The sequence below is a fragment of the Ovis aries genome, chromosome 13 (genome assembly GCF_016772045.2).
Source record: "Ovis aries strain OAR_USU_Benz2616 breed Rambouillet chromosome 13, ARS-UI_Ramb_v3.0, whole genome shotgun sequence".
Lineage (NCBI taxonomy): Eukaryota > Metazoa > Chordata > Mammalia > Artiodactyla > Bovidae > Ovis > Ovis aries.
Genome location: NC_056066.1, coordinates 67,458,384 through 67,483,467, shown reverse-complemented (window position 1 = coordinate 67,483,467; position 25,084 = coordinate 67,458,384). Strand labels below are relative to the sequence as shown.

The following is a 25,084-nucleotide window of genomic DNA, read 5'->3' as shown; positions in this document are numbered from 1 at the left end:
ATCAAATGATTATTGCAACTTAAAGAAAACCATGTAACTCAAGTTAGCTCTTTTCTATATATGGGAAATGCTTTTCAAGAGTCTGAGCTCACTGAAATCATTCCTTTGATACGCACCTCTGCTCTCTGGAGCCAGTAAACTGTGTTTTCACATCTTGTACTACTTCAAGCCTCAGCATAGGGAGTGGCTGCAGTCTGATGGCAGCTAGATGGCAGGTGTTCCTTCCTTCCTGAGTTCCCTCAGGGATCACTGGCTCGTCATCTGTGGTGGCTGCAATCGCTGGTGACTGTGACATCCTTGTTTATTGATACGGCAGGAAATATTCCATTGCTCCATGTACTGGTGCCTCAAGATGGGGCCTGGCCCACCAGCCCTTTGGGCAGCATCCTCACCAGCCAGGAGCCCTTGCCTCAGGCACAGGTGCCTCTCCGGACCACCTGCCTCTCTGCAGCAGCTGCACAGCTTGTTTGGAGTCAGTGGAGTCCAAATGCTGAAGATTCCTACCCAGCTCTGCCTCCCTCCTGCCACCACCCGACCCAACTGCAAGCCTGAACTTGCAGCCTTTCAGACTCTGCTGCTGCAGGGAAACAACGTCTGTTTCTGAACAGAACCTCTGTTCAGTCAGACCCAGTCCACTCAGTAGCAATGGCCTAGGATGCAGGGGCTAAGATCCTGACTTAGGAAAGCAAGTTTGGAGGCTGAGGATGCAGGACTTTTGGCTGAAGAAGTGATTTCCCAGACTCAAGCGCAAGCCCCAGGATCAAATAAATGGGCTTAGAGCTCAGACCCATTACCCCCAGGAAGTTATTTCCTAGCTAAGGCTCATTGCCCCAGCAAGTGATTTTTCCAGGCTGAAGTAGAAGTCCACCCTAGGGCCCAAGTTTTCACCTCAGGGTCCCTTCCTACTGTCCTCAGGCCAGAGAGGCAAATGGATGGAAATGCTTAGAGGTGTGTGCATTCTCTCACTTCACAGAACAGCCCCTTAGTGAAGCCTGGAGGATTCCCAGGGCCCTGGAGAAGGAAGACCACTTAGGTGGAGGAGACAAAAGCCCCAGAACCGAGTCACACCCGCGTTCAGTTCAGTTCAGTTCAGTTACTCAGTCGTGCCCGACTCTTTGTGACCCCATGGACTGCAGCTCACCAGGCCTCCCTGTCCATCACCAACTCCCGGAGTTTACTCAAACTCATGCCCATTGAGTCGGTGATGCCATCCAACCATCTCATCCTCTGTTGTCCCCTTCTCCTCCTGCCCTCAATCTTTCCCAGCATCAGGGTCTTTTCCAATAAATCAGCTCTTCGCATCAGGTGGCCAAGTATTGGAGTTTCAGCTTCAGCATCAGTCCTTCCAATGAATATTCAGGACTGTGACCCTGTTTTGACAGCTAAGCAGTGAGGGAGGAGCAGTTGTTTCTTTGGGTGTACTTTCTGAGGAGGTCAGACAGGGTACAGAAAAGAAGTAAAATAAAACCCTAACAGTTCCAATGGCATCGTTGTCCTAAAGTCATGTGATGCAGTGCGACAACAAATCCCTCATTCCACCAGAGAACAAGAGTGCTCAGCACATCCATAGCATTTGTTCCGAGCATCACTAACAGGTGATTTTGTGTTTGTTTTGTTTTCAGTGTTTTATTGATGTGCAGCATATGCAGAAAAGTGCATGGATCCTCAGCGGACAGTATGAATAACAATCTCCGGTTGTCATTTTGTTTCCAACGTTTATCGAATTATTACTACTACGTGCCCAGCACCAGACACGTGCAGACATCATTTAAATATTCAAGGGTGAGTGCTACTGTCCCGTTTACAGATGGGCAGACAGACCCAGGAGTAGATGGCCCATCTACACATATCCAGCTGGCAAGCTGCAGACCCAGGGTTCAAATCCAGGTTGCAAGCCCCAGACGTAGTGCTCTCAAATGCTATGCGCTATGGTTTGTGGAAGCCACAGTGAAAGAAGTGATCTGAGCCCGTTCTTTCCCCTCCATAAACTCTGCTCTCCTTTCTGAATTCCTGGTCTCACCAGATGGTTGCTTCAAGTGCACTGAGGGCCATTCCTGAAAATGATTCGTTGCTGTTGCTTAGTTGCTAAATCGTGTCTGAACCATTGCCATCCCATGGACAGGAGCCCACCAGGCTCCTCTGTCCACGGGATTTCCCAGGCAAGAATACTGGTGGGGGTTGCCATTTCCTTCTCCAGGGGGTCTTCCCAACCTAGAGATCGAATCTGCATCTCCTGCATTGGCAGGTGGGTTCTTTACTACTGAGCCACCAGGGAAGCCCTCACATCCGACTAACCACTAGATAATTTTGTTTCATTAAAAATTTTTTTAAATTTTTAACTGGAAGATATTTGGTTTAAAATGCTGTGCTGGTTTCTGCCATACAACAATATGAATCAGTCATAACTATATATATATATACATATCCCCTCCTTCTTGAGCCTCCCACCCACCTCTCATCCTACCCCTCTATGTCATCACAGAGTGCCAGGCTGAGCTCCCTAAACCTCTAGATAATTCAATCCTTCATACATCTCTTGCATTCACCCACTTCTCCCAATCCCCACCACCTGGTCCAAGTACCCCTCCTCTCTGGCCTGGACCACAGCCTCATCACAGTCTTCCTACATGGCTTCAAGGTACCCTTAAGACCAGACGGGTTCATTTCATGCAGGGTGCTCATTCTTTGAATTGTCCAGTGATGTTCACCACCTTTCTTCCACATAGTAAGTCTGGTAGAGTTGATCTCTGGGTTGTGAATTTCTCAAGCATGGCTCTTGTGTTACAGACAACACGGATGAAAACGTCTTGAAATAGAATCGATATAAGCTTCCTGAATCCAAGCTGAGGCTGGGCCAGGAGACAGAGAAAAGCACAGCTGTGGGTGATCCCTTCTCCTAGTCAAGGTGGGTGAGAGCCAGAGAAATAGGAGACTTGCTGGGCCAAGAAACTGCATTCTAGATGTGGAGACCAGACCCAGAGACCGGTGGTTCTAAACCCTGACTATGCACTGGAATCACACAGGAAATCCTTCAAAGTCCTGACGCCTGGGCAAAACTCCAGACCAATGGCACCAAAACCAGTGGAAATGGGACGTGGGCATCCGCATCATTGGAAGCTGCCCACTTGATTCCATTGTGCAGCCAAGGCTGGGGCACTCTGCTGGAAGCATCATTATGCCATGAGGGCTCAGAGAACTGTACAGAAGCTTTCAAGAGTCAGCAGGGAACAGATGGACTGCTTCGAAATTCTTACATACCACTTCTGGGAGGGAGCGGCCGGCTGCATTCTTCAGGTGACTAGGGAAAATTACAGTGCTGCCCGTGAGCCCAGAGAAGACAAATGCTCCCAACTAGATCAGGATCCTCCAAGCTCCATTTGAAGTGGCAGAGTGGCTCCCCCTAGCGGATGTTAGAGCACATTTAATATAGCTTGCCATCATTTCAACACGGGAATGTTAGCATGTTAGCTTGCCATTATTTGAACAAGGGGCGGTCTCACATTTTAAAATCCTCTAGCTCTAATTCCTCTATGAAAAAAAAAAAAACTAAGAGAGGATTATCCTGGGGTCCTGTCCCTGAGGGACAACAACTTGCAACAGCTGAGTGGTGGCTGCTCCTTCGATGGGCTTCTCTGCAGGGCTTTCCAGAGAGGTTCCGGAAGTTCCCCAGGGGGTTGAGCCTTGCTCTGATCCTTCCTTGGAACTCGGTCAAGCTTTGCCTGCAGAAGCACTTTCTCCAATATAAAATAAAAAGGTAACCAAAAATCAAGTTGCCCAATTAATGAACTAAAAAGTAATTCCGGCTCTAATAACTCAGACTTATTCTCCCTCCTTTGTTTAGAAGCCTTGTGGGGGTTGGTGGGATATGGGTTGAGAGAGAAAAAGGGGACAAAGATGACCACCCAGGTGATCCCCTGGGTCTGTCCTATTCTCCAGCCCATCAACCCTACTGCCTCCATGTAGCCAGCGGGGATGCAGAGACAAGGGGGGTTCTGGAAAGGTCAGATCTCTGTGTCTCCTCCACTTTCTCTTCCAACACCCCATCCTGGAGAACTGGCCCCGCGGAGCAGGGCTGGCACTAGAGGCAGGGCTGAGGTTCCCTCCCAGCCCCACCGGTGTGACTCTGAGCAAGGTGCTTGACAAATCTGTGCCTCAGTTTCCCCATCTGTCAAGGAGGGATAACCAGAGACCCTACCTCACTGCATGCTTCTGAGGGTTAAAAACCATCGTGTGTATTAAAAGTGAAGTGAAAGTCGCTCAGTCGTGTCCGACTCTTTGTAACCCCACAGACTGTACAGTCCATGGGATTCTCCAGGCCAGAATACTGGAGTGGGTAGCCTATTCCTTCTCCAGGGGAATCTTCCCTACCCGAATCGAACCAGTGTCTCCTGCATTGCAGGCGGATTCTTTACCAGCTGAGCTATCAGGGAAGTCCTGTGTATTAAAAAAAAAAAAAAAAAAAAGCCTGGAAAAGCACCTGGTACGCAGTAAGCATTCACTAACCGGGAGCTCTTCTTTTTGTGATAGTTATTAAATGAATATTTGTTATTAAAATCAACCTGAAGACTAATCAAGGAGTGAGACTGAGGGAATTCCTGGGTGGTCCAGTGGCTGGGACTCGATGCTTTTACTGCCAAGGGCCCAGATTCAATTCCTGGCTGGAGGATTAAGATCACAGGTCATGTGGCGTGGCTAAAAAAAAAAAGATGAGTGAATTTGTGCCTGAAATGAGAGAACAGAAGTTCAGAGCAGGATCTGCCAGCCCTTTGGACAGATGGGAACAGATCCCCAAAGGTCAGGATGGCATGAGTCGGTGCCAGGACTACTCCGGTGCCAGGGCTGCCCCTGGCCCCACAGCTTGTCAAATGAGTGGGCTTGATCAGGCCCAGCAGGTTTGTCAGGGTCTCCTGAGCACAGGAACCCTGTTTGTTTCTTTAATACAGATCCACGCCCTCCGGCCCAGCCCTGCCCTCGCAGACCTCTGAGCTCAGCTGGCCAGCTTCTCCCCGGGGGCCCGCTTATGCTGTCTTCACAGTATAAGAGGAGCTCTGGCTCCTCCCTAGGGGGCCGGGGAGGTCATCTGTAACAGAGAAGAGCTGGGTCTCTGGAGGCATTCGTGTGTCCATCAGTGGAGGAGCCAAACTGGGCTCACAGGGGAGCACCTCATTCGCCCAAGTCCTCTCCCCTCCCTGGAGAGTCTCCCATCGCCGTTGGCCATGCCCACAGCTCCACTGATGCCAGGAAAACCAGGCTGGGAAGTAGTGGAACGCTGAACCTAGGGTGACAGGGAGATGAAAGAGTAAGTGAGGGGTGGGAAGGGAGAACGGGACGCGGGTGGGTGGGAGGTTCAAGAGGGAGGGGACATGCATATACTTAGGGTTGATTCACGTTGTAGGCAGAAACCAACACTGCATTATAAAACAATTATCCTCCAATTAAACATTAAAAGAAAAAAAAAGAACGGGACAGGATTCTAGGGTAGAGACCAAAAATCTCCGTCTCTTCCCCCATTAATGGTACGACAACATACACTACCATGTGTGAAATAGGTTAGCTAGTGGGAAGCTGCTGTCGAACAGAGGGAGCTCAGCTTGGTGTTCTGTGATGACCCAGAGGGGTGGGATGGGGTGCGAAGGCTCAAGAGGGAGGGGATATGTGTACACAAAGAGCTGATTCACTTGGTGTACAGCTGACACTAAGACAACAGCGTAAAGCAACTATACTCCAATAATAATAATTGTACATAAACAGGTCAGGCTACGTGATTTGTGGCACCCATTAAAAAAATGAACATGCAGGGCCCCTTGTTCAAAAATTAAGAATTTCAAAGGACTTCCCTGGCAGTCCAGTTGTTAGGATTTCATGATTGCACTGCCAAGCGCTTGGGTTCAATTCCCAGCTGGGGGACTAAGATCCCACAAGCCACATGGCGTGGCCAAAATAAATTGAGAATTTCAAGATGAGGACAGCAGAAGGTTAAACAAAGGACGAGGCTCTCCTGAACAGGCAACCTTGTGGGACTACACAGGTGACCACTGTGAAGCTGGCCCTGAACACAAAACTTTGAGTGCGTATCCAGGTGTGTGGTTTTCTGGGAAAGGGGCCCTCAACTGTCAAGGTCATGACCTGACAAGGTTAAGAATCAGTGTCTCTGAGGTTGAGTGAAGGTCCCTGCTTCTTGCCACCACCTCTTTTCTCCATGTGGACAAGCAGTGAGATATACGGGCTGACCTGGGGGTGGCCCTGGGGACAGAGAGAAGAGGACACGTGAGAGATGGCGTTTAGGATGTTGCTGATGGACTAGACGTGGGTAGGAGGAAAAGAAAGTCATGAAGCCTGACTCTTGGGCTTGTAGCTCAGGCAGCTAGACCAACCAATGGCAGTACTCTTTGTGGACATGGGGACCAGCTGGGAAAAGACGGGCTGCTGTGTTTTGCTTTGTGGGGTAGCAAAGGGAAGGAAGAATCTCATTCTAGCCATGAGAAGACTTTGAGTGGACAGATAACAGGGCTCAGAAGGGAGATTAGAGCGAGAGATATTTGAAGTCACTGGCACAGAAATGGCATTTAATCCCATTAGTATGTCCTAGGTGTCCTCGCTGTTCAGCAAAGGTAGAACTCTGATACTTGGGCAAATTATTTAACTTCACTGCCACTCTGCATTCCCTCATTTAGAACTCTGTAAATGAGCTTGCAAGTGCTTAGCAAGGGTCCTAGCACCTCTTAAAAACCCAGTGACTATCAGCCATTATTATTACTATTACTATATATTTTAAAGGTTTTTTTTATTTTTTTGATGTGGACCATTTTAAAATTTGTTACAATGTTACTTCCGTTTAACGTTTTGGATTTTTGGACAGGAGGCATGTGGGATCTTAGTTCCCTGACTAGGGATTAAACCCAAAGCCACTGCACTGGAAAGCAAAGTCTTAACCACTGGACCACCAGGGAAGTCCCGTTATTACTATTACTGCTGTTATGATGTCATTCGCCTTCCTTTTACAAATATCTACGGAGCCCGCATTGTGTCAGGCATTGCTGTGGGTGCTTAGGAGAGAGATGTCAGTTATCAAGCATGTCAGGGATGGTAAGTGCCATGGCAAAGTAAGTGAGGGGGAGAGATGATAATAGTAAGGAGGTTGGCTGGGGGGCCCTACTGAAAAAGTGATATTTGAGCAGGACTTCCGAGGTGAGGGATGTCTGGAGGAGAAGTTTCCAGGCAGAGGGAAGAGCCAGTGCAAAGACTCTAAGGAGAGTGGTGGGAGGTGAGGTCACAGAGATAAAGGGCAGGGGGACCTTTGTAAAGAAGCCCTTTATGGCAGGGGTGACTGGTCCTCTCACCTGCAAAACCAGGTCTCCCACACAAGGCAGAAGGCTCTCTGATGGCAGAGATCTCAAGCTTTCCAGCACAGTGGAGGGAGCAGACTTCTAGGATGGCAGCCACCCTAGGCTTTGGCTGAGGCTTCAGAAGCACTGAGGCTTCTGGTTCCAGCTCTCCAACCTTCAGAGGGGCCTCACCAGGCAAAATAGGCTCAGCAGCAAGGCCTCTCCTCCTCTTGGTTGTGGAGCATCTCCTCCTGGCAAAACTCGTCAGGGTCTTTGCTCCAGGGCTCCCAATCGAGGCATACATCTGAGTCATTTTCCTCTGAATCTGTGGAGGGACAAGACAAGGCCACTTGGGTGGTCACTTCTTATCTTCTATTCCTGATGCTGAAGGAGCCCCCTGCCGGATACCGGCATCCTTGCAGCCTTATCTGAGGCCAGGGGGCCAAGGCAGAATCACGACACGTGAGACAGCCCTCCCAGGAAGACTTCAGGGCCTTGAATGCGGCCAGAGACCAAGAAAGAAGGCTGGTCCGGGAAATACCAACCTTCTAGAAGAGGGAGGACCCCAGGATGTCCCTGGTGGCATAGTATAAGAATCAGCCTTCCAATGCAACAAACAGGGGTTTGATCTGTGATCTAGGAAGATCCCGCATGCCATGGGGCAGCTAAACCCATGAGCCATCATATTGAGCCCGAGTTCTAGAGCCTCGGACCTGCAACCACTGAACCAGCATGCTGTAACTAGTGAAGCCTGCAAGTCCCAGAGGCCACTGTAATGAGAAGCCCCTGCACTGCAATGAAGTGTAGCCCCCACTTGCCCCAGCTAGAGAATACCTGAGCAGCAACGAAGACCCAGTGCAGCCACAAATACATAAATAATTTTTTTTAAGTGGAGGAAGGACCCTAGAGGTGAAGAAATGACCTACCTGCATTGAGCATGGTCCAGAAGGGGACACAGGAAACACAAGCCCACCCATCCACCTGTTCATCCATTGGTCCACCAGTTCATTTATCAACAAAAATTTGAGTATACGTGTCCAGTGCTTTTTCTTACAGCACTGTTCTTTGGTGAAGCACACAGACACTAAAATACCCTGGACACCACGTGTGTGTCCATGATGAGAGGTCTGGGTGGTGAAGTGTGGCACACTCACACCACAGAACCCTTCCATCCTATAGCATGTCGTGAGGCTGTTACACATTAGATCTGTATCTTTCTGCCTGCAGGATGTCTGTGGTGTATTATTGGGTTGGCCAAAAAGTTTGTTTGAGTTTTTCAATAACATCCTCCCCATGTGAACTTTTTGGCCAACCCAACCAACGGCATTGCAGAGAAGTATATGATAGAATCCTTTTAATTTTAGAACACTTATGAATTTTTGCCTAACTAAAAAAATTATGACATTTTGATTCCACTTGTTTGATCTAGTATGAATAGAATTCGAGATTTCTAATTTAAGAAATAGATGTGCAACAGGTTAAAAGGTTTACTGTATAGCACAGGAAGCTACAGTCAGTATCTTGTAATAACCTATAATAGAAAATAATCTGAAAAATAATATACATATACATATTCAAGTTATACATGTACTCATATATTATTTGTATATATGTATAATTGAATCACCTTGCTGTGTACCTGAAACATTGTAAGTCAATTATACTTGAATACAATATTATATTAAGAAGAAAAAGAACACTTTTTTTAAAACAATCCAAAGAACACACCTCCCATTTTTTTAAAAATGGGATTATTTTGTATTATTATATTTTGTATTATTTGGATAATTACATATTATTAAATGGGCACATGAGCTTGCCGACATGGCTTATCTCGGAAAAGAAAGTTGAGAAAAGAAGGCAAATGGGAGAGATTATTATTTTTCTTGGTATACTCAAGGTGTTTCACCGGTTACAGAGAAGTAAAGGAGGCTGAAAACAGCCCCTCAAATGCAGATCAAGGAAAGGCCGAGCCTTGATTTCCTCCTTTGTAAAATGGGCATCATAATAACTTCTGGTATGGTGAGGGTTAACTGAGAAGTAAGACATGGTAAACAGGCTTTCAACAATGTTAGCAGTTACTGTGATTTAAAATCAGTGCGATGGACTTCCCTGGTGGCCTAGTGGTTGAGAGTCTGCCTGTCAATGCGGGGGACACAGGTTCAACCTCTGCTCTGGGAGGACCCCACAGGCCACGTGACAACTGAGCCTGTGCGCCACAAGAGAAGCCACAGCAATGAGAAGCCTGCTCACCGCAGCTAGAGAGTAACCCCCACTCCCTGCAACTAGAGAGAGCCCGCATGCAGCAAAAAAGACCCCGCACAGCCAAAAAAAAAAAAAAAAAAAATCTGTTAAAAAAAGAACTGAGATCAAAAAAAAGAACTGAGATCATTAAAAAAATAAACTCAGTGTGATGAAGTGACTTTTCCTCCCAAGAGACAGTGACTGTTTTGAACACATCCTCTGTGCTTTTTTTTTTTTTTTGAAAGATAATTGCTTTACAGAATTTTGTTGTTTTCTGTCAAAGTGCAACATGAATCAGCCATAGGTACACATATATCCCCTCCCTTTTGAACCTCCCTCCCATCTCCCTCCCCACCCCACCCCTCTAGGTTGATACAGAGCCCCTGTTTGAGTTTCCTGAGCCATGCAGCAAATTCCCGCTGGCTATCTATTCTACACAAGGTAATGTAAGTTTCCATATTCCTCTTTCCATTGTGCTAACTGTTTTGCATGCACTTTCTCATTTGATCCTCTTAACAACTTCATGAAGGCGATTACCAACCAGTGTTATTCATCTTCTGCAAGGAAAGAAGCTTGGAGAGGTGGAACAACCAGGCTCCCACCAGGTGGTGGTAGCTTGGGACGCAAAGGCAGGTTCCACAGTCCGGTGCAGTTCCATCTGGGGCCCTTGTTCAAAGGCAGAGTTCAGAGGCTACATCCTGCTTCTCCATGTCAGACTAGGGATTGGCATCACTCCCCTTTCCTCCTCTTCAGGGCTCAGCTGCCATAACCTTTTCTTTTTCTTGGCTCTGCTCTCATCTCACCAGGCAGCTCCCTCCTCCTATTCACTTGCTCCCAACTGCACTTGGAAAAGCGCCTCCACCCTCATGGGATGCATGGGTGCTGAGCACTCCACCTTCTGGGCTCTGAAATTGCCCCCCTGAGGCCCAAGCAGGGGTGGGGGGAGGGGAATCAAAACTCCTCTTGCCTGCTGTTCATACTGGATTCCAGACCAGACTGATTCCAATAAAGAAATCCAGGGCAGACTAGAAACCCCTGGACAGGGTGCCTGGAGTCCCAACCCAGCAAGCCCTGGCAGATCCAGACCCTGGGTTTGAGCCAATTCTCAGCACAAGGACAGAACAGACCCAGCAATACTGAGAATTCCAAGAAGACAGGGGCCCTCGGGAGGGCTGCTCGCCTCGCTTTAAAGACAGTTTCTCTTCATTGCAAAATTAACAAAAGGATGTCTTTCAAACTGCCATGTGAGATGTCGGTGGGTGAACGCCCGTCAGAGAAGGGGTCAAACAGGGCAGGCTGTGGATGGCTTAGAGCTGAGCCTCCAGGGAGAAAGAGTTGCTGGAGAAGATTATTGCCTTGGACCTCAGGGACGATGTCCCACCTTCCAGAAAAGTCAACCAAAGCCATGCCTACACATCCTCTAACCTTAACACTGCCTGGATTACTTCTCTCAGTGGGGGAGGGGGAGAGGAGAGGGGCGCGGCGGGGCGAGGCTGAAACCTGAGCCCGCCTCCCCCAGGCTCGAGGGAGATGTGCTTCTATAGCCACTGCTCAGACAAGGGCTTCGCCTTCTACCTGACACCATGACGCCAGGCCTCAGCCTGCGGTCCACCCTGGGAATCGAAAGAGAACACACTTACAGACATTTTCTGGAAGCCCTCGCCAGGAACGCCCAACTGCACAATTCCCCGCCCCCACATTGGAGATCATGGGACAAGTTGACGGTGAACTGCTCAGCCGGTCTGAACGCCATCTGAGCAGAGCTGGCAGCACACCCAGCGCTCTCCCTGCGCAGCTGGTCAAAGGTGATGGGGCGGCGGAGCAGGGGGTGGAGGGTCAAGCGGTCCCCAGGAAGAGGTCGCTGGGTGAGGGGAGTTGCTGGGGGGGCAGGCGGGACCCTCGAGGAGCAGAGTGTCATTCCTGACGTCCCTGCCCGCTGGCCCACCGCCCTCAGCCTCCCTCAGGCCAGCTTCGCCTTGCCTCCTGCTCCTCTGGGTGGTTAGCTGAGTTCAGGACACATGTCAGCCGGCTTCTGGGTCCCACAGAAACCCATATCCTCCCTGCGGCGCGATCTGAGCTGGAAACCTTGAGTGGTCTCTGTGTGCGCATGCGCGCGCCCTCAGGTCCAACTCTGCGACCGCGTGGGCTGTATGTAGCCCTCCAGCCTCTTCTGTGCGTGGGATTTTCCCAGCAAGAATACTGGAGTCGGGTGCCATTTCCTACTCCAGTGAGTGGTCCCCGGGTACCTGCTAAATGCCTAAGGCCGCTATGCCCATCCAGCTGGTTGTTGATTGAAAAAGCACCAGGCTGAGGGCTGAGAGGGGCTGAAAGCCAGCCCAGGCTCTCTACTCCTGGAGCCTTACGCCCTGGCTGCATCCACAGGAGGGATGGCACTGAACTACTTCATCAGCCGAGGGGACCACATCTTTCCAGTTTGTAACCAAAGACTTATGGGCTAGCGGTGGCCCTGAAGGGACGCCTTGTTTTCTTTTTGTACTTGCTTATGTATTATAAAGATTCAGTTCCTCCTAAATTACTGATTGGTTGCAAAACCAGAAAGTGTTCACTAACTATCATGCTAACACATACATTTTACATTTGATACCATATTTCATATTAAAAGTATAGTTCTGTTAGTCTATTTATTTATAAATATAAAAATAAAATATACTTTACATACATTTTTATATTAATAGCTCTTATTACCAGTGGTACATAACTACTGCTTGTTCAGAAATCATGAATTTTGTATATACAACAACCAAGTCTGTTTCTGCTCCATGTTTATTTTACCATAAATATTTATATTGTAGTGTAAAAGTAAATTGTTTTATCTTCTATCTAGAATACCTTAACCAAATTTGCAATCGCACTCACAATAATTTCATGCAGACCAAAGGCCTTCTGTGCTAGCGGTGGCCCTGAAGGGACAGACATGCACACATACATGTTGTTGCCCAAACTCAAGATTCGCTCTGGGACTCCAGGCTCAGAAACTCTAAACTAGCAAGTCAGTCCTTTCCCTTTCTCTTACAGGTGACTGTCTGTTAACACAGAGCCAGCAGTTAAAACACCTGAAGGAAGCCCTTTTCTTGACAGTTGTTTCAGGAACCCCACCCTGTTCCATGCCCTGCCCAGCTCCAGGATTACGGCCCCGCCTGGGCGGCTCACCTTGGTTGAGTAAGAAGCGTAGCCAGATGATCAGCAAGAACAACAGCAAGGCCACGGGCAGACAGAGCCAGAACACCAGGAAAGAAAATGTGAGCTCGTTCACCAGTGGCACCAGAGGGTACTTCATGGTGCGTGTGTGGCTAGGCCGGGCCAGCCGGGGCTGCCCTGGGGACCTGGCGGGCCGGGCCACGCTCTGCTCTCAGCCCAATTGTGACTGAGCCAGTGACGTAACAAGGAAGCAACAGTGTCCTTCAGGCCAAGAGAAAGTTGTTCTGGACGAGTGGGCAGAAGCTGGGGTAATGGGACAGTTTGAGAACAAAAGCCCAGGCTCCTAGGCAGGCCAGCCTGGGTTTAAATCCCTGTACGATGCTGTGGTATCACAATCCTCTTGCTTGTTCAGAAATCATGAATTTCATATATACGACAACCAATTCCATTTCTGCACTTGGAATTTCCTTACTCCCCAATCCTCTTGCAGGAGGAAATAATCCTTAGCATGCCAAGACGCTGTTAGAAAAAATGGATACAAATTGCCCCCAGGTGGGTGTTCACTTATCTGAGGTCACAGACTCTTCCTGGAGCCAGCCAGTCCCTAAGTAAATTATTATTATTTAATCTGGAAACTTCTGTCTCTCTCCTTATTAGGGTTTTTGGTGAAGAGCTTCTAAGACTTTAACCTTGTTCTTTTCTCTCTCATTCTTTCATTTGTAAAGTAGTCAGGAAAGCTCCTTGAGTCAGGCCCCTCGGCAGGAAGGAAGCCCCGGGCTTCCCGGGGCCGGAGAGCACCTAAATTGGAGGGAGGCGCTGGCCAGGCTTGGAGCCTGATGGGTGCAGAAGTCCTCTCAGAGTGGCTGCTGCTTGTGGAGGGGAGGAAGGAAGAAGTGTGGTATCCTCCAAGAGGGTGCTTGGCCCACCTGCCTCAACCACTGCCAGCAGATGGGGGTGGGGGGAGGGGACCTAGGAAACAGGCCGATTGGCACAGTTCACCCTGCTCGGCAGTCAGAACCTCTGGGGTGATGTTTGGAACCCACATGTCAATGGGCAACCAGTCTGATGCCGACTTGATTTTGAGACCATGGCATCCAGTGAAGCACAGGCTGGAAAGTCAGGCAGACCCAGTTCCAGGCTGGGGAAGCAGCTGCAGGAAGAGGGGTAGACTTAGGGGAGACACGGAGTGGACGGACCTCCTTAGAAGACACTGGCCAAAGGAGAAGGGCAAGGGGGGACACCACTGTGAAAATGGGGCAGGTGTTAGGGAAATTAAAATGGAGAAAGTCTTATTCAGGCTTCAGAAGCAGGAGAGCAGGCCTGACTTACCTGGACACTGCCTGGATTCCATGCCTGCTTGCAAGCACAGCAAGTCAGGGAGCTTGTTAGATAAGAAAGGGAATGGCCTTGGAATTCTTGAGCCCCAGGAGGTCTGGCCAATCCCCTAGGGTCTAACAAAATCCTATGACTCACATGGTGAAATGAAAAGCATTGTTAAAAACTTTAAGTAAAACCAGAGCTGCATTTTTTGCCTGTAAACTGATGGTGATATCAGTTTGCAACCTGGGTTTGTAAGCGGGAGCCCCCGAAACGGCAATTTGAAGTCTTTCCATTGGGGTGGACACACCACTAGGGACCCTTTCCCAACTGGTACTCCAGATTGCTGTTAACGAGGGACTTCCCAGTGCTGTTCAAGTCTGGATGTAGGTCGGCCCAATTTGGTGATATATACGCTGTTATTTTCTCTATTGTTTCTTTTCTTTTAATGACTATATACTGAAATTAAGTCTAATAAGCTATAAAAAAATTGAAATTGCATGTAATGAGTGGTTTAACAAATCTAAAACAAAAGTAAAATTTTCAGCAAAACAGGGACTTCCCTGGTGGTCCAGTGAATAAGCCTGGATTCCATCTCTGGTCAGGGAACTAGATCCCACATAACTCAAGTAGAGATCCCCCATGTCACAATTAAGCCAGCACAGCCAAACAGATAATTGAAAACTTTCAGCAAAACAGTGGGTAACAGCTGGGGCTCGGAGGGCCAGTGTGTTTAGACGGAGTCTTAGTCCAACTGTGGAATGACCAAAGTCCCCAGCAGAAGTCAAGGCAGATAGTATTAGAATGTGTACCTTCAAAGCATGGTCCCCTAGTGAGCTGTGCCATTGAGGACCCTGGGGCCAAGAGTAGAGGAAATGGGTCTGGGTTGGGGTGATTTCTTGGCCCTGGGTCCTGAAGGGGCTGGGGGCAGAAAGAACTGAGCAATGTAGCTGAGACAGACTTGAGCACTCATTTCTTTTCCAGACCCCACAACAGGGTCCCCGGGCAGTCAGCCCAGGGCTAAGCTTCCCTGGCCACCAGGACACAGCGGCAGGTCCTGGGGGGAGCAGGCGTAGACACACGGCTGCAGGGGAGGCAGCTCCCAGCCCTGGCTTCCAGGCATACTTTGTGAGGAGTCACACATTAGTGTCACGCAGTCAGTGGCAGGCTGGAGGGGCGGCTCTGGGCAGAGGCCCACACCACAGCTGGGTGCTCAAGTGGCACATAGCTGTGCCACCACCTGCGGCACAGGCATTAGGTGCTAATGGGCCCCATGGAACGTGCTGCAGCCAGCTCTGCTCAAAGGGCCAGTGGGCAGAGGAGGCGCTCCCCCTGTGTCTCTGCCTTCCTGACTGGCCAGTCCTGATGGAGCTCTGTTCTTCTGCAGGCAGGGAGCACAGCTGGCATTTCTGGTTCTCAAGACACAGAGAGCCAGCTAGCCCCTCAGCAACTGCTAGCCTCTGTCAGGTGGGCCTTTTGACAGCACTGCTTTAGTTACATGACCTCCTTTCAGCAGAAAATGCCAAGTACCTTTAATTTTAAAAAATTTTATGAAGTCTAGAAAAATGGTACGGATGAACCTATTTGCAGGGTAGGAATTGAGACGCAGATGTGAAGGACAGACTTGTGGATTCAGCGGGGGAAGAAGAGGGGAGTGAACTGAGAGGGCAGCACTGACATGTATACACTACCACGCGTAACAGAAATGGTGAGTGGAAGCTGCTGTACAGCAGGGAGCTCAGCTCGGTGCTTTGTGACGACTTAGAGGGTGCGCTGGCGGGAGGTAGGGAGCGATGCTTGAGAGGGAGGGGATATATTATGTACATATACAGCTGATTCGCATGGTTGTACAGCAGAAACACAACCCTGTAAAGCAATTATCCTCCAATTAAAAAAATGAAAGTAAATAAAAATTTTCAAATTTTGAGAATTTCATGATAGTCTACAAAACCAGGGTAAAAACCTACTGATGTAGATTCTGAAGAACATCCATGCAATAGTCAAACCAAAAGCAGACGTGACATTGTTAGATAAGAATCTCCTTAAAATTTAATTGACTAAATGTATTACATTCAATATTCCATGGTTTCTTCTGGACAAAGGGTCTGCATAAATACAAACAAGCCTCTGGGCCTTCTTCCCTAACCGACGAAGAGGAAACACAGGAGGCGAGGGTACACGGGACACCTTCATATTTACATTTTGCCTTTACTTTACAGTTCAGTGCCAGAAATATTTACAGAAAATACAATAAGAAAAAGATCATGTCTTGGCAACATACCAAAATTCATACAAATTGTGTATATGATTTCAAGCAAATAATGATACTGTTTATTTTTTTAGCCACAACTGCCAAGCCCTTCAGAGGAGAAAGATGTTCTTGGTCACTGCAAGAGGCAAGGACTTGGGAAACTTGGTTTGCTTCAACAAATATTTATTGGGCGCCTACTGTATGCAAGGCACTGTGGAATCCCAAATTATACCTTTCCCTCACTGTTAAAAAAAGAAAAGCATCTGAAAAAACATGAGTTGATATTCTGAGAAAAACACTATACAGTACATGGCTTCTTTTGCTGCTGAGAACCTACGGTTTGATTCCACGTTAAATGCGTGGATTACCTCCAATCTCTCCATCTCGGGACAAGAGGTTGTCATGGAAATCCCTATAACAGACCATCTAACATAACTTACCGCTTTATGTAAACATATAAACCAATTCTTTTTTTGAAAAATATAACCAGAACAGGTTTTAAAATGCTGAATGAAGAACAACCAGCAGGAGTGTCAAATTACCTCTGATACCTTTTTTTTACTGTCCAGTGCGAAACATGTCTTTGAGCAAGGCTGACTTCCATTTCTTTGGGTAAAGTTCTACCTTCCAATGCAAGTTAAGTACTCCTTGAAGACTCTGCTTCTCTAAAAATCAGTCCACAGAACTCGACAAATGTTTCCTCAGTGTATATAGGAAGTAACCACTCATGAAGGCCTCACATGTGCAACCTGTAGGGAACTGACGTAACTGGCCCAAAGACGTATTTTGTTTTATAAATGAGTCTAAAGGGCTGCCTCAGGGGAGCTGAGGACTTGGAAATGGAGGATAGCATGCATGTGTGTTGTGTATATATTGCCAGGAAGGGAGGGGGGTCAACCCACCAGGTAACAATTCCGGTCAAAGGGCCATTGGATAGGAGGGGGTCTTAGGAGGAAGCACTGGACAAAAAGAGAGCTGGCTGAACAGGAAAACGCAAAAGCACGCCTCACTGTCCTTGGTACTCTCAGGCAGACAGGGGGAGAGAGCCCCTTACCCTCAAATGTGAGAAGGGACTACGAGGGGCTACCTGCCTCTGTCCCTTGGGTAATTAATACATTCCCTGTCACCAAATTCGACATTTATCCATGCCCTGGTTCACCTGTTACAGCAGCAACCGAACTGTTCAAGCCAAAGACCCCCCAAAGGTTCTGAACCTCTGTTAGCAAACATCAAGTGGACTATTAAAGGTTATTCTTGGGACTAAATATGCCCCTCTGGCATTATTCTACTCAAAGTGATTTTTACAAAGGCAGTTGAGAGATCTCAGTGACCATGAAACTCACACCCACACTAGTGAAAGGTCTAAGGGTCCTCACCACACTCCCTTTTTAGGTAGATGTAATTTTGAGCAGAAGGAGCCAGCACCTGACGAGGTGTGCATACCCTGTATTCTGTGCTGTATATACTGGGGTTTCATGCCTCTGGGAGCAGCACAGCCCTGAATCCATCCCGTCTTCCCTGGAAGACCAGTCTTCCAGATCATAACTGCACTAAACACAGTTGTTCGCACAGTTGTTCGCTGACTTATCAAAGCCATTAGAATTACAAAGAGTTGTCAGAAATTAGAGCAAACTGAAGCATCATGAAGCCCACCACTAACACGTACAACCACAGTACGTTTTCCTGACAGGAGAACTATGCCAAAGGTCAAAGTGTCATCTCAAGGGTCACACTGTGGAGGCATACCTACATCAGCTATTTTTAGCTTCTGGAATGTTACAAGTTGCACATTAATTTATAGCCTTCTTTGCCCACACCTATTAGAAAGAAGGGCCCGTTTTTCCCCCAAGAACTGTCAATCTGGAATTTCCATGAAAGTTGTTAAATCTCACTCTATAGCTTAGTAGCTGGGCTACTAATTCAAGAGTAGAACTTACTAATAATATATCCCCCTTCCCCACTGCTACCATCTGGGAACATCAATTTATTGCCCAGATTAAAAAGAAAATCAAATGTTATACCCTGAATGGAAACTGGAGTCATAGAAGGAGGAGGTTACCTTTACCTGAGCTTAAAACAAACATGAAGAAAAAAGGTGAGGCAAACTTGGAGAGCTGCTATGCCCACATTTCTTGCTCCTAGATATCAATATATACTTCTGAAATAGAAATATCTGCACTGGGAGTTAGGTCCTATACTATCCCCTGTCCTCGAAGTAAACTACCAAAACATCGAACCAAACAGCCCACTATAGTCCTGACCTACAGCATCTACTGACATCAGAGTTCAAGTAGGAAACCACCCCTTACACAATTGCGATCATTCCTCTTTGGACTTTTAAATGTCACTTATCTTCTGAGCACAAAATAACCTTAATAAAAAAGAAAATAACATAAATATTCTTATGTTACTCTTAATAAACATAAGAATAGGAGAAATAAGCAGTGTGCACTCCAGCACTGTAACAGGAATCCTTGTGAGGATGTTCTGGGTCTGACCACCTCAAAACATGTATCCCTGGTAGAACAGTAGCAGCGAGGTAACAGAAGTATTTAAAAAACCTGGGCAGGGATTTGTCATGCCTTCAGCTGGCAAAGTCCAGAAAATATGACAACACCTGTTTCTAAAAGCAGCCACCCCAGGAGGCGGTCACTAATGTTTGTCAATTATGATGAAATCCAGTAGCTCTCTGAGAGAGATCTGAATTAGGAGCGTTGAGAGGCTATTTCCTGAACCCCAAATTAGAATCCTTCATAAACTACTGCAGTTTCCTGCTTGGTCCTGAAATAAGAGACAAGGGATGGAACCAAACAATGCTTAAACCTGTGCTATGAATTTATATTTCTTAATATTTAACCAAGAAATTACCAAGGAATTACAAACGGTTAACCTGTCGTTTTGTCTCTGAGCTAGACAATAATGAAGAGGGGGGAGGTGTCACTTCTGACTTTTAACTCCACAAACTCCATCTGTATCCCCGTTAAAGGACCAGGTCGTGCCTCCATTTCAGATCCGTTCCTGGGCTGCCCAGAAACTGAGGCCTTCAGACAGACCTTTGCAGTGATGAGAATAACTTTTTGAAATCTGGAGAGAAAATATGAAATATTTTAATATCAGACTGAGCAAAAAACACTTCTGTTCCTTTCTGTCAGTACGATCGTTGGATGACAGATGGATGACAAATGGACCTACGAGTGAGCAGAAAGTTGAGATTTCCTTCCTTCTCCTCCATGCTAGCAACATGAGTCTTTAAATGTCCTGGACGATTCTGAGACAGATTTTAATTTTGAACACAACCTCCTAAAAAGTGAGGTATAAAACTATCTTCAACTTCTAATTTGCAAATTTGAAACTACCAATGCACATGTTTAACTGAGATGCATAAAAGCCTTTCTCCTCAAAAGGCTTGTATTTAAGTAAAATTGTCACTTCTGAAAGAAAAGTTTATGGCTAAAATGTGTATCATCATTACCAGCAGGAATATGATTGTGTCTGGGAGCCCATTTCACTAGAAAGCCAAAAAGTCTTCTCTCAAATGGGTTTATAACGTGTCTCTTCTATTCTGGTGATTAAACAGTAAGCTCTTGGGGAGTGATTTATTTTTACAGTGATCGCCTATCAAATTGCTTTGCTTTGATATTATAGCCCCAAACTAGAGTTCAACAGTCCTAGACAGACAGTGGTCTAAGAACTGCAGTTTTTGAGTCCAACCTCCTGAAAAAGTGAAGTGTAGAACTCTGGCTCCAACTGTTTGTTCCGGTACTTGTTGACAATGTCAGTGATCTTCTGTTTCCGGCGGACGTGTGGTGGGCTGTAGGAGTCACTCTCCAGTCTTTTTCTTCTACAAATATTAATTACAGTCTGCCTCACCAGAAAACCTTGAAGACAGAAGGTTTCCATTCAAATCGATGTGAATAAACAGGTAGCTAGGTGAACTCTAAGTATTCAAGAGAACTATTTTTGGCAAACTCACACTGTCTTATTCCATTTACAAAACTCCTCACAGAGACAGATAAAACTGTCAGAAGAAAGTAAGACAAAACTGTCAAAAGAAACACAATGATGAGGAAAAACAGATTCAAACTCTAGCCTGACAACCCATTTCCTGCCCTGGAATACAAACAAACTATATTCATTTTCCAATACTGGAAGTTTGTGAATTACAGTTCTGCTCGTACTTACTAGATTGAAGCACACTTCAAAACAGAACAAAACATGCTTCCTCTTATAAATAAGAGTCACAGGATTTTCTACATGTGGGACCTATTAAGTAATATTACCATTTTCTTATTTCTACTCCTTTCTGGTTCATAAAAATGTTAAATAAAAAGAAAAGAAAGAAACTTCAATCCTTCAGCTACATATGAGGCTTACCGAGCGCTCGCCTACTGACAATCATCCCATCCACGAGAGGGATAACCATGTTAAATTTTCCAGTGGCTCCTTGAATTTTTATCCGGAATAATCCAGTGTTTAAAGGGTGGATGAAGATGACAGGAACCTCTTTTTCAAGAGCAGTAGATCTTAAGAAAAGAAAAGAACACTCCTTTTATTCCAGATATTCAAGAGCTGTAGTCCCCCATGTGTGATACAAGAATACCAAGGGAACTACTGCCAGGCAGTGTTTAGATGAGCCAAGTGATCAGTCTGCTCAGAAATCTTCCTGGGAGGCCATGTGGAAGCCCCCCACCAAAATCTAGTCCTACATGCCCATCACGCGGGTTAGCCTTTTGAAGCTGACCAAAAGAAGGGCCTAAAATTGTGCTTAGAAAACCACTGGGGACACAGGGTGGAAGGAAAGGCCAGAAAAATACATCATGGGGAATAACCAATCTAGCAGCCAGCTGCAGGACTTTCACTTAGTTCCTCCTCCTTGTAGGGAACAAAAACAGAACTGGCCAGATGGCAGGGAATTCTACCATGTTCAAGACTAGCACCTCAGAGCAAGTGGGAATGTAGCTTAGGCCCACTAAGGGAATCACTGATGTCATTTTTTTAGGGGCTGGGGAAGGAGGTTGGGAGCACCTTAGTCTGGGGCAGTTGCAGGTGTCCTCCTCAGCAGAGGTGAAAAACAGCTGAATCTGAACACAGCCAAAGCCCGCAAAGCCCCTGAACAGGCAACAGGGGCCAAGGCAAGCAACCACACCCAAAGGAGACTGAATGACATATGTGCTGGGGATATGCCAATGCATCTGGACATACCCATGTAGCTCTTTGATGCTATTTGTCAGGGTTTTGGTTTGTTTTTGTTTTGTAACACAATGAGCCTTCTTTCTAAAGTGATTTTGGCCAAAGTAACAGACAGTCAATTTTTCAAGACATCTAATAAAAATCAATCCTATACTAATTCTGTTCCCAAGACAAACTCTAAACTTTGCTAAACTACTAGTAAAATACAAATTTTACAGTCCAAACATATAGTACTTTTGACCTAAAAAGTTTAAAACAACAACAACAAAAAAAACAGCACAAGACACTTAAAAGTTCTCTTCTAAACTAGTTCAAGTAAAGTTTACCTCATGAAATCTATTTTGGTCTCTTTAGCAAGTCAATGTCAAAAAAGAAGGCTAAAAAGGAGTTAGAAAAACAGGACTGTTCTGTATTAAAACAGACTGAAGGAATGAGTACCGGACACAAGGCTGAAATGGGTGCTGGTTTAAAAAAACCAGCTGCAAAGACTATTTTAGGGGAAATGGAGAAATTTAAATATGAACTGGCTACCAAGTGAAATTAAGGAATTATGACTAACTTTATTACTCTGATAACGTTATCGTTATACATTTGAAAAGTGTTAATTTTCAGAGGCTCATACTGATGTATTCAGAATGTTAGAAAATCTGCAGTTTGCATTAAGATACTTTGGCATAAAACCCAGAAATTTTAGGAATGATTTGCCCTATTCTGGAAATTTAACATAATGTTAAAATAACCATCTTTCTAATGTCAGACTAAATTCATTTTATATGCAATATAAACCAGAACAGGGAAAATAGGAATTTACTCAAAGCTAAAATATCAAGTTAAGCTTGACATAAATTATTTGTCTAAACAAAAGACAAGACAAGCAAAAAGCTTTGAGATGATAAAGCCTGCACAGACACATTTTTACTATTCTGTTTTTAATCCATTTTTGTGCATGAGCAGCTAAAATAAAAATCTTAATACTATAATAAAGTGAGTAACCTGTTTTAGTTAGAAATATTTTCCCATTAAATAGCTCATGTGATGAGGATACTTTAACTGCTATCTATCCAGAATGTTTTGACCAGTTTAACTCCATTATTTCCATCTAATATTGCTACTCTATTATCACTCTTCATTAATAATACTTAATTGTCTCCACTTTTCCATCTTTCTTTTTGCCTCAGATAAATGTACAACAGCAATTAATTATGCCATTTAAAAATCCTTGCTAATTTGATCACGTGCATTTATCTACAAACTTTTTTTATTCTTTCCCCATAATTATGTTTACTTCTTACTGTCTTCATCCCTTTTGTTTCATTAAAGTCATTATTTCTTAATTAAACTACAACCACCATGTTATAAGAAATAGCTTTCTCTATACTTAAAGTCAATACTGGTAAACTTCAAGCCACGGAAGGGAGTACCTCAGAGAAGTGCTACTATTTGCAGTAGTTTCCACACCAGTACTGATTTCTGTCATCAGGTCTGAGAGGGGAAAGTTTTCTGGAAGAAAATCATGGCATTACATTTAACATCTCCCTTCAAGAAAACTCAATTTCCTAAACTCTTTACATAGCAGACAACAAATATACGGACTTTGCTCCCCTAAAACATGTAGTCCTAAATAGTCCTCACACACACACACAAAAACCCCTCAAGGCATGTTTTAGAAAAGTTCAGCTACAGCAGAGAGTTTTTAAAGAATGTAAGAAAGAGCTTTAGAAGCGTTAGAAAGCAACCATTACACTTTCCTATGAACTCTGAGCTGAATGAGATTCTAGGTAAATACACATTTCTAATGTTCTTATGCAGCTTACATAAAAATCATGAGAAACATATTCATAGCAGAATCCCTAAGGACCAATTAATCTTTACAACGAAACAAGATTGTGAAAAGACGGTGAGGAAGGTGAACTCCCTGCCCCTTTCCAGAGGTCCTGGGGTGACTGGGAGCCACATCAAGTGGGACCAAGTGGCCAGAAACCAGTACCTGCCATACCAAGAAGACCTGAAGGCTCTGCATCCATCACATCTTCACGACTACGAAATAAGTGCTGGGTCCCTCACTTAACAGATTAGTCATCTAAGGAGTAATGAAACCCAGGCTTCCTGAACTCCAACCCCAGCTCTTGGCCACCATATAGGGCCTATGCTGCCACTCCTTTTAGACATTCAGCAAGTCACTGTCATCCTACCAAAATCTTGTTTATGGACAAAGTCCTTGCACAATACCTATGTCATCATAGCGTTCCACCCAGACTACAGAAACTCTTGTCTCGGGTCCGAGGGGAGGGACAGGGCGACCCTGAGGCAGCTTCTTCATTCTGGAACTGGGACTGAGCTGTATGAGGTAGAGAAAAGTGGAAGAGGGGAAAAAAAAAAAAACTGGCTTAATAAAACTACAATCATACATTTATCAAGCTACCCAGTGACATAAGGATCAGGTCATGGGAAGTCACTTCTGGAAAACAGTATAAAATACATTTGCAAAAAAGCCCTTCTTTGGTTTCTCTGTTTATCAAGTCTCAAACTAGAACAAGGCAATGAAAGTCTAAAATATTCAAATAAAAAAAGATAAGCAATACTGAACAATTACAATTGACATTAATAAAAACAAAATTTGCAATCTATGTCTTAAAGAGGACTTAAGAGGATCAAGTCTATCTCTGTGACCAGAAGGCAGTATGCTTTTTCAGTCAGAGTAACATCATTGCTCCGCCTGGAGATCTTTTCAGTGTTGAATTCTTGTCAACTGTTTTTCCTCTATCTACTGAGATAATGATATGAATTTTTTTCCCTTAGTTTGTGAGTAGTCTGCAAAGTATGTGGTAAATAAAAACATGGTGCTTTACCAATCTTGCTCTTCTCCAAACTGTATTCTGTGAAATCTTTTTTAAATGTAGCAACTTATGATTTTCAAAATCAGTCTACTTCAGAGTTTTATACAAGCTAACTTTTTTTCCTAAATCAATTTTAAAGGTGAAACCCTTCCCATATTCTTTTAAGCAAATACTTATATTAAAAATAATTTTAAGTGTAGAGAGGTCCAAATTAAAATTCTTTACAATGGAAGAAGGGCATCAGACAAGTTTGCACAGCACTTCTTTGGTCTTTATTATTTATTCTATATCAACTGTCTTACATTTGTGAACTGATCCTATACTCTTGCTAATTACTACTTGGTCATTTTCCAGTAAGGATTAGGAGGTAACACGAGGGGAGAACACAGACAATGATGTAACATCCACTGATAAGGTAAGAAAAAAGTGTAAAACCAAAATGCTCTCTTCCTGTGTCACCTCACTCAGCTGCTGTGTCACCTCACTCAGTGCATTTATTCACACACTGGATTATTCTTCAAAATGCTATCATGTGTGTCAGACCGAAGTTGAATTTTGCATGGTTAATGCTATAAAATACATACTATTATTAGTGGATATTTCAGGGACCAAATAATAACCTATACTTGAGAACGAATGGGTGAAAGAACCAAGCATGGAACCAAAATGACTAAATAGAGAAAAGCAACAAAGATGGAATTAGAGTGAATCATCTGTTGCAAGCTGAAAAGAAGAAAATCATGAAATTTTGATTAAAAAAA

At 45.3% G+C, this 25,084-nt stretch overlaps 2 protein-coding genes and 1 long non-coding RNA gene across 8 annotated transcripts in view; 1 reads left to right on the top strand and 2 right to left on the bottom strand.

The window, feature by feature from the left end:
• Positions 1–1,599: 1,599 nt before the first annotated feature.
• On the bottom strand, positions 1,600–12,878 carry ADIG (adipogenin). 3 transcript variants are annotated; one of them, XR_009595894.1, is made up of 4 exons: positions 12,741–12,878; positions 7,341–7,650; positions 3,259–5,275; positions 1,600–2,849 (listed from the first exon to the last, which is right to left on the bottom strand). XR_009595894.1 is itself a non-coding variant. In NM_001112822.1 (2 exon segments), coding segments are annotated over 2 exon segments (246 nt in total). In that variant the 5' UTR covers positions 12,868–12,873; the 3' UTR covers positions 7,518–7,531.
• On the top strand, positions 11,072–15,975 carry LOC121816224 (uncharacterized). Its single transcript, XR_006055705.2, has 2 exons — positions 11,072–11,374; positions 12,606–15,975. It is a non-coding gene; the product is annotated as an uncharacterized LOC121816224 (long non-coding RNA).
• Positions 15,976–16,071: 96 nt separating this feature from the next.
• The window catches only part of RALGAPB (Ral GTPase activating protein non-catalytic subunit beta), a 93,217-nt gene continuing 84,204 nt past the window's right edge, over positions 16,072–25,084 (bottom strand). For 3 of the 4 annotated variants that reach the window (XM_042230127.2, XM_004014567.6, XM_012189189.5), the window contains exons 27-30: positions 23,716–23,824; positions 22,908–22,986; positions 20,671–20,819; positions 16,072–20,174 (exon numbers count right to left, since the gene is read on the bottom strand). In XM_042230127.2, coding sequence (XP_042086061.1) covers positions 19,981–20,174; positions 20,671–20,819; positions 22,908–22,986; positions 23,716–23,824 — 531 coding nt within the window. In that variant the 3' untranslated portion in view covers positions 16,072–19,980. Of the gene's footprint in view, positions 20,175–20,670; positions 20,820–22,907; positions 22,987–23,715; positions 23,825–25,084 lie in introns of those variants that run through there. The other variant, XM_060397798.1, reaches the window with a different exon arrangement.